Below are 12,341 nucleotides of genomic sequence, written 5' to 3'. Positions count from 1 at the left end.
TGCTCTTCCTCCCGGGGAAGGACTGCCTGTTCCATGATCTCGCCATCACGGTTGACAACTCCCTTGTGTCCTCCTCCCAGAGTGCTAAGAACCTTGGCGTGATCCTGGACAACACCCTGTCGTTCTCCACTAACATCAAGGCGGTGACCCGATCCTGTAGGTTCATGCTCTACAACATTCGCAGAGTACGACCCTGCCTCACACAGGAAGGGGCGCAGGTCCTAATCCAGGCACTTGTCATCTCCCGTCTGGATTACTGCAACTCGCTGTTGGCTGGGCTCCCTGCCTGTGCCATTAAACCCCTACAACTCATCCAGAACGCCGCAGCCCGTCTGGTGTTCAACCTTCCCAAGTTCTCTCACGTCACCCCGCTCCTCCGCTCTCTCCACTGGCTTCCAGTTGAAGCTCGCATCTGCTACAAGACCATGGTGATTGCCTACGGAGCTGTGAAGGGAACGGCACCTCCATACCTTCAGGCTCTGATCAGGCCCTACACCCAAACAAGGGCACTGCGTTCATCCACCACTGGCCTGCTGGCCCCCCTACCTCTGAGGAAGCACAGTTCCCGCTCAGCCCAGTCAAAACTGTTCGCTGCTCTGGCACCCCAATGGTGGAACAAGCTCCCTCACGACGCCAGGACAGCGGAGTCAATCACCACCTTCCGGAGACACCTGAAACCCCACCTCTTTAAGGAATACCTAGGATAGGATAAAGTAATCCTTCTAACCCCCCCCCCCCCCCCCCCCCTTCAAATATTTAGATGCACTATTGTAAAGTGGTTGTTCCACTGGATATCATAAGGTGAATGCACCATTTTGTAAGTCGCTCTGGATAAGAGCGTCTGCTAAATGACTTAAATGTAAATGTAAATGTAAAATGTCTGGCAGTGGCAACATCTACAAGACAATATTGCCAGGCTGCAATCCCCTAAGTAGGAGCATACAACTCAACCATAGTCCAATTCTAACCCGAATACCTCAAACATTCTATCCTTCTAATCTTTATTAAAAGATTAATATTGCATAGTTTGTAACACCTTTATTGGACATCTTGAATATAAACATAGGCATACTGTATTCATGGACTCTTGAACAGTGACCTCTTTCACAATGACACATTCATCCAACTCAGCAAAAATCTTCAGTCAAAATCAGTAAAACCCTCCATATTTTGTGCAATCTGTAGCTTCCTTTGTGATTCATAGTGTCCCGTCCCTGCTATTGATCAGCAACTCATTCAACAGTAGTTTTCTTAGTGCTCATTTCTACCCGTCTCTCCACATCACACTTGCTTCCCCTTGCCCTCAGAGATAACATGCTCCGGGGCAGCCCTTTTGAACCATTCATACCATGACCCGTCATACACAGACACTGACCCTGAATGTCCCAGCAGGTGAGCAGCCAGAACCACGTGGCATGCAGTGACCCCTGACCCACAGGTTACCCAGAAAGGTTTCTCCATGTCCACCCCTGCCTCTCGGAACATTTTTGCCAGCTCTTCAAGCTCCAACTCCTTGCCTGAGGCATCCATGAACTTGAAAAAAGGCATGTTGATAGTACCAGGAATGTGGCCAGGCTCAATGTCTGTGTGTGAGAGAAAGAAAGAAAATGATAAGAAGAGCGGTAAAGAGAGGGGGATAGAGAAAGAGGGAAGATGAGATTTTATTTAAAAAATTATTGTGACAAAATATGATGTCTTGACATTTAAAAAATCATATTAGCAAAAATGTATAATACCATGACATGTAGTCAATTCTAGGAGGACAAAATAAATCTTTGCATATGCTCCCACTGACCATCTCTAAGTTCTGGTTCGGTTCCCCGGAACATGCCGGCGGGTCTTGTGTCAATAACTTGCACCTGTTTGGTCTCGATGTTTTTCAGCACATCATCATACGACTTGACCCATGACTGATTGGCGGTCGCCTTGAAATCTGCACATCCTGGCTTGGTGTATTCTGCAGTGACCGGATGCCCTTCGGCCAGCCAATTCTTCATACCCCCGTCCAGGACCGATACAGAATTGTGCCCAAATAATCGGAACATCCACCACACTCGGGGTGCGCTGAATGACCCAAAATCGCTGGTATCGTACACTACTACATGTGTATCGTTTCCTATACCTAAACCTCCCACATACTCTGCAAAGTAGCTTGCAGTTGGGAGCATATGATCCATCGAGAAAGTTTTGTCGGCACATTTGTCAATATCAAAGAACGAAGTTCCAGGTATGTGCTGTTGGTTAAATTCCGCATTTGCATCACGTTTTAATATCGGTAGATGCCAGGACGTATCCAGAATTCGAAGATTCGGTCCAATAAGGTTGCTTTTTATCGCATCTGCAAGCCATTTGGCTGAAACAAGCTCCTGGGTTTGCACCGCCATGATTGTCCTTGTCTTGCACTTTGAATCAGGGTTGCCAGAACTTCAACAAAATTGTAATCCAATGACTAGTCAAAACCCGCTCAAAAAGCCTGAAAAGTAGTCCCTTTTTCTTTTGCGCAGGAAGAGAGGAGTTGCAACATTTGGCCAATAAACCCCTTTTTTCCCACAACGTTATTGAGCGAATTAAGAAGGAATCTCGACTTAACCTCTAACAACTTTAGAAGCAAAATTCGGTTTTCCATCAAAATAAAATTCTTGCAAGCTAATGAGACTAATAAAGGAATTGGAATATGTCACAAGAGAAAATATAATTAGTATTTTTACACTTTTCTGACAATTGTGCCATTACTACAGTACCAGTCAAAAGTTTGGACACACTTACTCATTCAAGGGTTTTTCTTCATTTTTACTATTTTCTACATTGTAGAATAATAGTGAAGACATCAAAACTATGAAGTAAGACATATGGAATCATGTAGTAACCAAAAAAGTGTGAAACAAATCTAAATATATTTTATATTGAGATTCTTCAAAGTAGCCCCCTTGATGACAGCTTTGCACACATCTTCACTATTATTCTACAATGTAGAAAATAGTTCAGCTAAAGAAAAACCCTGGAATGAGTAGGTGTGCAATTTAGAAATAGTCCAAAAACCAGCAACACGCAACCAATACATTTTCACCAGTGACATCATTTTCAAAGTTGCCTAATTTCACAGGAAAACTTAGATCATGGCAACCCTTCTCTGAACAATTACACAATATGATGCATGCACGTGATACCAGTATGAACCTTCATTAGCTTTCACTGGCCCTTCATTCTGTAGGTCATTTGTGGAACTGTAAACGTGTACCATTTTGATTTGAAGTCTAATATTGTTCCACTTTTTCCACACAATTATGAGACAGAATGGGTCATGATTTCCAGCTATTTATCAAAATCTGCACATTTCTTAATAACATAATGCAATATTGCATGTTTAGTGTTTTTTCTGACCCATTTTATGCAGGCAACTTCACTTTCACCCCTGCATGTCCAACAAATCACCTGTAGAGGGAGACCCCATGTATAATGTCACTTTTCTTCTATTGTTTATACATAGAGTACAATTTGGTATTTACAGTATTATGATCCCCATTAGCCGCTGCAAAAGCATCAGCTGCTCTTCCTGGGGTCCACATGAAACATGGCATACTACAACGTACAGAACATTATTAGTCAAGGACTGAAATAAATACATTTAAAACGTCACACACAGCCTACATATCAGTACATACACACAATATGTTGGTCTAATTCATAGTACAGTGCAAATTACAATACAAGATATATATAAAAAGGCTGTGTCTCTTCACAGTCCCCTTTGTGCAGTAAGGTCTTCTTTTATCCGTTTTTTAAAACTGGTTTTATTGTTAGCTTGGGTGACAGAGAGTTTCATGTAGTCATGTCTCTATTTAATATTGTGTTTCTCAGCCTCTGTTCTGGACCTGGGGACTTTGAGGAGACCTCTGGTTGCATGTCTTGTGTTGTACCGATGACTGACCGAACTGTGTGACAACTGTTTGAACAGACATTTTGGTACCTTCAACACATCAATACCTCGCACAAAGACTAAAAGTGATGCAATCAATATCTCCTCAACTTTGAGCCAGGAGAGACTGAAATGCATGTTACTGACACTTTCCCTCCATGTACATCTAAGTGCGATATGTGCTGCTTTACATACAGTAAGTATTCAGACCCTTTGCTCAGTACTTTGTTGAAGCACCTTTGGCAGCGATTACAGTCTTGAGTCTTCTTGGGTATGACGCTACAAGCCTGTCACACCTATATTTGGGGAGTTTCTCCCATTCTTCGCAGCAGATCCTCCCAAGCTCTGTCAGGTTGGATGGGGAGCGTCGCTACACAGCTATTATCAGGTCTTTCAAGAGATGTTCAATCGGGTTCAAGTCCGGGTTCTGGCTGGGCCTCTCAAGGACATTCAGAGACTTTTCCCCAAGCCACTCTTGCATTGTCTTTGATGTGTGCTTAGGGTTGCTTTCCTTTTGGAAGGTGAACCATCGCCCCAGTCAGGTCCTGAGCACTCCAGGGAAGATTTTCATCAAGGATCTCTCTGTACTTTGTTCCATTCATCTTTCCCTCGATCCTGACTAGTCTCCCATTCCCTGCCACTGAAAAACATCCCCACAGCATGATGCTGCCACCACCATGCTTCACCGTAGGGATGGTACCAGGTTTCCTCAAGATATGACGCTTGGTGTTAAGTCCAAAGAGTTAAATCTTGGTTTCATCAGACCAAAGCATCTTGCTTCTCATGGTCTGAGTCCTTTTAGGTGCCTTTTTTGCAAACTCCAAGCGGGCTATCATGTTCCTTTTACTGAGAAGTGCCTTCTGTTTAGCCACTCTACCATAAAGGTTCTCCCATCTTCATAGAGGAACTATAGAACTCTATCAGAGTATTCATCGGGTTCTTGGTCGACACTCCGACGAAGGCCCTTCTCCCCCGATTGCTCAGTTTGGCTGGGCGGCCAGCTCTAGGAAGAGTCTTGGTGGTTCCAAACTTCTTCCATTTAAGAATGATGGCGGCCACTGTGACCTTCAATGCTGCAGACATTTCTTTGGTACTCTTCCTTTCAGCATGTGTTGTTTGCATATCATACCTAAGTTTGCTAATTTTGTCCAAAAAAAAGTTATTGAAGTGGTTGGCAATATCAAAGGGTTTTGTTATGAACAAGCCATCTGCCTCAATGAAGGATGGAGCCAAGTTTGCTTTTTGTCTATAATTTAATTTGAAGTACTCCAGAGCTTGTCAGACTTATTTGCTATTTCCTTTGCCTCATCCCTCTCACCCATACAGTTTTTCAATTTGTCATCTATCCATGGGGATTTGGCAGTTCTAACAGTCCATTTCTTGATGGGTGCATGCCTATCAGTAACTGGAAGAAGCAGTGTCATGAATGCTTCAAGTGCAGTGCCTAGATGTTCCTCATTACACACATTAGACCAACAAATATTATTCACATCTTCGACATAGGAATCTTTGCAAAATCTCTTGTTTGCGCGTTTATACACAAATGTAGGTCCAGTCTTTGGAACTTTGGTCATAGAAGTAATGTAAATCTATCAGTGGGGAGTACAGTAACAACAAGTAATCAAACTCCAAAAGGGTGTTTGTAAAAATCAGTTTGCTCTTATTGATACCATATTACAACTCTGGTTCAATTGTACAGTATGTAGTTAGACCTGGAATGTGTTGAGCAATGGATATGTGCCATGGAGAATGATCATGCCATCATCCAATGTACCCATGTGAGAGATGGATAACACTGTACCCAGTTCTCTCTGTGTGTTTCCAATAGCCCATCTGAATCCTGCCTGGGTCAAACTCTGCAGAGAGGCGATGTTGTGCTGCCTACCCTGTGGGAGATGGCCTCAGCTGTGGGAACGTGTGCTTTGTCATGGGGCTCTGATTACATGCTCAATGCTTGTCTTGTGCGTAGCTCATCGTCTGGGCAATTGAAATAAATGACAAACCTGATCCCTGGCCTGCCTCTATTTGTTCAATTCTAGGCTATTTGATAAACTTCTGCTTATTTCACGACTTGAGGAATTTAGTGATTTACTGAATTCCGAGGCCTTTACCTCGACTGACCCTTTGATTATCAATGAACTTAAATGTTATCTCTGTCACATCCTGACCAGTAAAGGGGTTATTTGTAATTGTAGTTTGGTCAGGACGTGGCAGGGGGTGTTTGTTTTTTGTGTTTTTTTTTTTTTTGGTTAATGTTCTATGTTAGTATATTTCTATGTTCGTTCTAGTTTTTCTATTTCTATGTTTAGTTTATTGGGTTGACCTTCAATTGGAGGCAGCTGTTCCTCGTTGCCTCTAATTGAAGGTCCTATTTAGTAGGGGTGTTTTTCCATGGGTTTTTGTGGGTAGTTGTTCCAAGTGTAGCTGGGTGCCTCACAGGACTGTTTTCTCGTCGTTGTTTTGATGAAGTGTTTATTTTGGTTTTCTTCATAATAAAGAAGATGAGTATTCACATTCCCGTTGCGCCTTGGTCCCATCCTCACGACGAACGTGAAAATCTCAGTGTTTAGGTTCATAAAGTCCACAAACCTGCGCAGTCTTTCAAAAGTGCAAGACTACTCTCGCTGTGTTTCTCGGGTGTCACGAAGTGTTGTGTTGTTGTGAAGTTGTTGCTTCGATTGTGATCTTGTGCATTTTCAGGCAAAGATATTTTCCCTCAGAGAGACTCTTGGTGATGGAAGAGATTTAGGAGAATATTGTTTTGTGAGTTCCGCTTGTTACAAACCATTTTTACTTATTTTTTCTATTTAGGCCCTACTCAAAGCATTCTAGAAGTAAGAATAAGGCAAAAATATGGCACAGCAACAATTTAATTTGAATGGTAATAATACCACAAAGTACAAGAGATTTACATTTTTTGATGGCTGACGAAGACAGCGTTTATTAATGCCTTGGTAATAAAGGAAACAATTAAAATAATCATACATATAAAACAAACCACAATAGTATTTGAAAATTCACACAAGTATGGTATTCTCAAGTGTTTTTATAATCATACGCAAAACATCAATTTTCTTAAATAGGCCAGAGAAGTGTTCACCTTGACCAATGTGTTATGTTAGCAAATATCTTCTCTCACTTGTTTAGACAGTTGAGATGCCTGTGAACAGTAATTATTTTGTGTTTTATGTTAAGAACTATTGTGTGAATTGTACCAAGTTATTAAGAGTTTTACATAGAAGGATTTACAGACAGATACTTTCAAGAATTACAGACAGACCGATGGTTCTACATGTAACAAAATCTTGCTTTGGAAAAAAAATAAAAACATTGGTACAATTGGCTTGTTTATACAGTACCAGTAAAAGGTTTGGACATACCTACTCATTCAAGGGTTTTTCTTTATTTTTACTATTTTCTACATTGTAGAATAATAATGAAGACATCACAACTATGAAATAACACATATGGAACCATGGATTAACCAAAAAAGTGCTAAACAAATAAAAATATATTTTATATTTGAGATTCTTCAAAGTAGCCACCCTTTGCCTTGATGACAGCTTTGCGCCCTCTTGGCATTCTGTCAACCAGCTTCACCTGGAATGCTTTTCCAACAGTCTTGAAGAATATATGCTGAGTATACCACCCCTATCTTGTCACAACACAACTGATTGGCTCAAACACATTAAGAAGAAAATAAATTCCACAAATGTAGTTTTAACAAGGCACACCTGTTAATTGAAATGCATTCCAGGTGACTACCTCATGAAGCTTGTTGAGAGAATGCCAAGAGTGTGCAAAGCTGTCATCAATGCAAGGGTGGCTACTTTGAAGAATCTCAAATATTAAAGATATTTAGATTTAACACTTTTTTGGTCACTACATGATTCTATACATGTTATTTCGTAGTTGTAATGTCTTCACTATTATTCTGAAATGTAGAAAATAGTCAAAATAAAAAAATAAACCTTGAATGAGTAGGTGTGTCAACGTTTGACTGGTACCTTTGTATATTTTCATATACAGTATCATTGATTAGGAAATACCTCCATTATTTGTTGCCCTTCCTCATCTACACAATCAGCAACGTTTCAACACACAATCCCTGCTCTCTCATAACTGCTACTCATCTCTTGTTCCTAATGTTTTTGTATACTTTCAGAGTTTTATAGATAGGCTGTCTCGCTTTCTATGCATCCCTTAGGACGTTCAATGAAAGAGCTGACAGTTAGGGGAACTTTTTCATCAGTCTTTGGGTAACTAATGGGTTAAGGATATTTCAAGGCATGTATTTCCTGGCCTTCATACGGGGTATAATATGTATGTCTCTGATGTCATTATGCTGAAGCAGCCAACACAAGTAGCGTTCTGTGCCCATACCCCACCCGCTAGTGAGTAGAGGAATGATCTGCCGCATGTTGATGTACCACTTGTAGGATTCCTCTGGGACTGCGTGATGTCTGAGGGCTTCTTGCACCATCTCAGGGTTGGAGTGACGCTCCCCAAGACCCAGAGTCTCCCCCAATCCCAAAAGGAGATCCGATGCTTTTGCCTTGCGTCTGCCCGAGCCCTCCACATATGCTTGGTAGAAAGCCACTCCCAGGTGGTCCATCTCTGTCAGCCAAACAGCGCCTCCGTACTTCTCAATCAAAACCCGTTCTCCTTTGCGGGTTAACTTCCTGCCAAACTGTGGCTGGCCGTCCTGTACCCACTCCAAGCAGTCTGTCGAGGGCATCATAGGGATGGCCTTGTCCAGAGTGACTCTTGGGAGAGGGGTTCCTCCCTCTAACTTCTCCAGTAAGTCCTTGACATGTGAAAGGGTCCCAGCGGAGTTCAGGATGATGTTGGAGTGTTTCTTCAGCATTGCGTTGGTGAGATGAGCCACGTATCCCTCAGCTATGTGCATGGCAGTATCCATGTCGCCCAGGAGCTCACACTCAACATGGTAGAACTGGTTAAGATGAGTGGCATCTGGATCTTCTCCCCGAAAACTTGGCGATACGTAGTATGTCCCTGGCAAGTTCTCTTGGAAACGCAAGAAATACTCCAGCACAAATTGCATGGAGTCAGCCAAGTACACATCCTGCCCCAGCAAGTTGACGTAAACAGGCTCGGAGTCTGATCCCAGGCCCATCGGAGAGGAGATTGTGTCAGTGGTGAGAGGAGTCAGGGCGTACGCGTACTGACAGGTGTTGTTGAAGTACTCCACTGTGTTGTGGAAGAGGGTATTTTGAATTTGAAAGAGATTGCGGTACCACTGGCTCTTGATGGCTAACATGGAGTGGCTCTGTGGGTCCTCCCAGGAACGAGGAGGCCTGCAAAGTGTGATTTTGGTGTGGATTTCCTTTAGAGTTTCAGGGCTGGCGGGAGGGCCATCAGCAGATGAGACGTAGCCGGGGTAACTTTGGAAGTACTCTGGGAACACCTCAGCAGGCTTGTCACCACGTGGAGGAACCAGAGGGATCAGCTTGACATGGGCATAATCAATCTCAGAGCCCTCAAAGATGAGTGCAACACCTCGAGCATGCATTCCTTCCTCCAGCAGTCCAGCCACCCTACGAGTGGCCAGGATCAGTGATGTGTAATCAGTCTCTTCCAGACGGAAAATGTTGCTGGACAATGGTTTACGTGGCACTAGAACTGTGAGTCCAGGTGTATTAGGGTAGGGAGTGAGGAAAGCCACATGATCACTGTCTTCCCACACCCGCCACTGTTGCTCCTCCCCACGCACGATACGGCAGAACAGTCCATTGTGGGAAGGATCTCCTAAGAAGTCATAGCACGATGGTGCGTTAGGCGTTGGCAGCTTGTCTCGAATCTTGGCCTGAACCTGGTCCAGATCTACATCTTCCCAGCGCGGACCACTCTTTGAGGTGCAGTAACCTGGGTCATAGGGCTGAAAGTCCTCCTCCCCGGTAGGTTGGGGGCGCCAGTTGGTTTCCAGGCCATGAAGTGGTAGCACTCGGATATGGGCCGGCTGCTCGGGATGTGGGTTAAATACTAGGGCGCAACGCTGTACCCCCAGTCGTTCGCATAGCAGGTTTGAAACAGCCCGTGCACCTTGCAACAGTGCTAAGAAATCTGGTACAACCAGTTGAAAGATGCTGCTTGGCCCACTCAGAGTCTTTTGGGTAAGGATGGTGGCACCTGGTGTCCAAGGGTTGGAGTGTAGGTGAGCAACTAGTTCGTCAGTCTCCCAGATCACATTGAAATAACTCTTCATGGGTCTCAGGACTTCGACACGTGCAATGCCACCAACCATGGAAGCTACAAACAACACCCCAACATTGGTTTCAACAACAGCATCCCCTTTTGCGTCTACCGCAATGATTCCAGCACAGCTGCCCTTCAAGTTCTCAGACATGACTTCTCGACACGCCGCCCTAAGGCTGTAGCCTTTATGATGGTAGAGACTGGCCACTTTTTGTGCAACTGTGTGCCTTAGAAACACATCTCCATCACCAGAGCAGGTTACTGCAAGCTTGTCATCAGCAAATATACCTGCTCCCACTACTGCTGTGTCCCCAACTTGACCCTTCCATTTTCCCACCAACCCACCTGTGGACGTTGCAGCAGCTAACCTACACCATCGATCCAAAGCAACAGCTCCCACTTTCTGTGGATGGTTGTTCTTGGAGGTGTTGCCAGTACTGAGTTTTGCTATCAGCTCTCTGCGACGGACATCAGTTTGGAAGTACTCCGCCCTCATAGGCTTCTCACTCTCTTCTAAGCCTTGCAAAAACTCTTCTGCACCTTCCCCTACTAAGAGTGAGTGTACACTCTTCTCCATGACCTGTCTTGCTGCTTTCACTGGGTTCTTCACACTCTGCACACAAGCCACCGATCCAGAGTTCATCCCATTTCCATCTACTATGGTCGCCTCCATCTCATTTTTCCCATCTTTGTTGAAAACTGATCCCTTCCCTGCATTGAACAGAAAGCAGTCCTCAAGAGCTTGCACACTCCGCTGCACTGCGTCAAGACTACTGCCTCCTTGTTGTAGGACTTGTGCTCCGAGGGTCAGAGCTGTCTGGAGAGCAAATTCAATGACGCCTACCACCTTTGTATTCAGCATCATCTCCTCCCCAGCTCCACCATGGATCACCAGAGTGAAGTTTGGACTCATGTTGGAGGCAGAGTTAGAGGGAAGTGTTGACTTAGACATTGTCTTGCCTTGTTTTTGGCCTGCTGGACTGATACTTTTGTGAATTTCCCCTTGGGAGGATCCATTCCTTCTTCCTGCTTGTCCTTCTTGCAGCAGACACTCCATGGCTCCCATTTGTCCGGCGATGGAATATCTGACAGCGAGAAGCATCACCAGCTTCATATTTACTTTCAGGTTATCTTGAAGCTTCTCCAACACTGTGGCAAAGGTGCCTTTCCCATTGAGCACCATACGGACCCGGTCTCTCCTCCCCAGGTAGGTTACAGCAAGTTGGTCTTTAGCATACACATTCCCTACAGCAAGCTCCACTCCCTCCATCAAATCCTTGCCAGTAAGGTAAACGGAGGGGCACCCAAAGGGGTCAAGAAACTTCTTGAGAGGGTTGTCTGGAGACATGGACCAGCGTAGGGTTGCTAGGTGAGGGCCCACACCATGTCCACTTTTAGTGGCTTTAATCAGGTTCTTGTGCTCCAGGAAAGCCACATGGAACAGACAGAGCAGTTCGTTCGTGTATCGAGGGTTGTTGTCTGGTCCGATGCAGGATTCCAAAGCACCGATGAGCTGGTAGGATTGCATGGTGAGGGAGTATGTTGGATCGCAGCGGCCATGCTTGTAGTGACGCATATGGGTAGGGGTTACAAGAATGTGGCTGGCAGCAGATTCCCCAAGAGTCTGCCTCAGGGAGAGCTGCAAGGAAAAGTTGATCCAGGCATCGTACAGGCCCCTGTGATCCCGGAGGGTAGCAAAGACATCTGGGTAAGAGAGAACCTCAAATGTGATGATAGGATGAATTGCTTTAGGGGAGGACTTTGGGGGGTCTGTTTTAGTTATACCCTGTAGTGGGAATGCTAGGGGGCTTGGGGAGGAGGAATCAGCCTTGTTAAGATAGGCTGACCCATTGCTTCCTGTGTTGGCCTGGACTAGGTCTACAATAAGAGACTCAGAGAGATACCACACAGTCTCAGCCACTAACCCAGCCACCATTCCATCCAGTGCACTGTGCTCAAACACCATCCCTGCTGTGCTGTCTTTGAATACCACCAGGTTCACCACCTGTAGAAAAAGTATAGGAAAATAGTTGACCTAAAGAGGAACCTATGTTTTCAAGTGAGTTAATATGTGTCAGTGAGTTAATAAACTGAAGTTTGTTGGGTGCAATTACGTATGTCTGATGTGCAGTAAAGATCCACTTACAATTTGATTCAATATTGAAAAATTGATTTAACTCCATTATCTTGGGTATATTTTTGTCCACAC

The 12,341-nt window shown here is 44.3% G+C and overlaps 2 protein-coding genes across 2 annotated transcripts; both read right to left on the bottom strand.

Annotated features, from left to right (window-relative positions):
- Positions 1 to 1,023: 1,023 nt before the first annotated feature.
- LOC106600885 (3-mercaptopyruvate sulfurtransferase-like) lies at positions 1,024 to 2,419 on the bottom strand. The gene is made up of 2 exons (XM_014192635.3): positions 1,796 to 2,419; positions 1,024 to 1,583 (listed from the first exon to the last, which is right to left on the bottom strand). The coding sequence occupies exons 1-2, from the start codon at positions 2,382 to 2,384 to the stop codon at positions 1,282 to 1,284; spliced, it is 891 nt and encodes a 296-aa protein (XP_014048110.2). The 5' UTR covers positions 2,385 to 2,419; the 3' UTR covers positions 1,024 to 1,281.
- A 5,418-nt stretch (positions 2,420 to 7,837) lies between these two features.
- Positions 7,838 to 12,133, bottom strand: LOC145850512 (uncharacterized). Its single transcript, XM_082973613.1, has one exon. The coding sequence runs from the start codon at positions 12,096 to 12,098 to the stop codon at positions 8,199 to 8,201; it is 3,900 nt and encodes a 1,299-aa protein (XP_082829739.1). The 5' UTR covers positions 12,099 to 12,133; the 3' UTR covers positions 7,838 to 8,198.
- Between the last annotated feature and the right edge of the window lie 208 nt (positions 12,134 to 12,341).

This window comes from Salmo salar, chromosome 03 (genome assembly GCF_965601325.2).
Source record: "Salmo salar chromosome 03, fSalSal1, whole genome shotgun sequence".
NCBI lineage: Eukaryota > Metazoa > Chordata > Actinopteri > Salmoniformes > Salmonidae > Salmo > Salmo salar.
The sequence above is the reverse complement of the archived record's forward strand: the minus strand, read 5'-3'. Positions and strand labels throughout refer to the sequence as shown.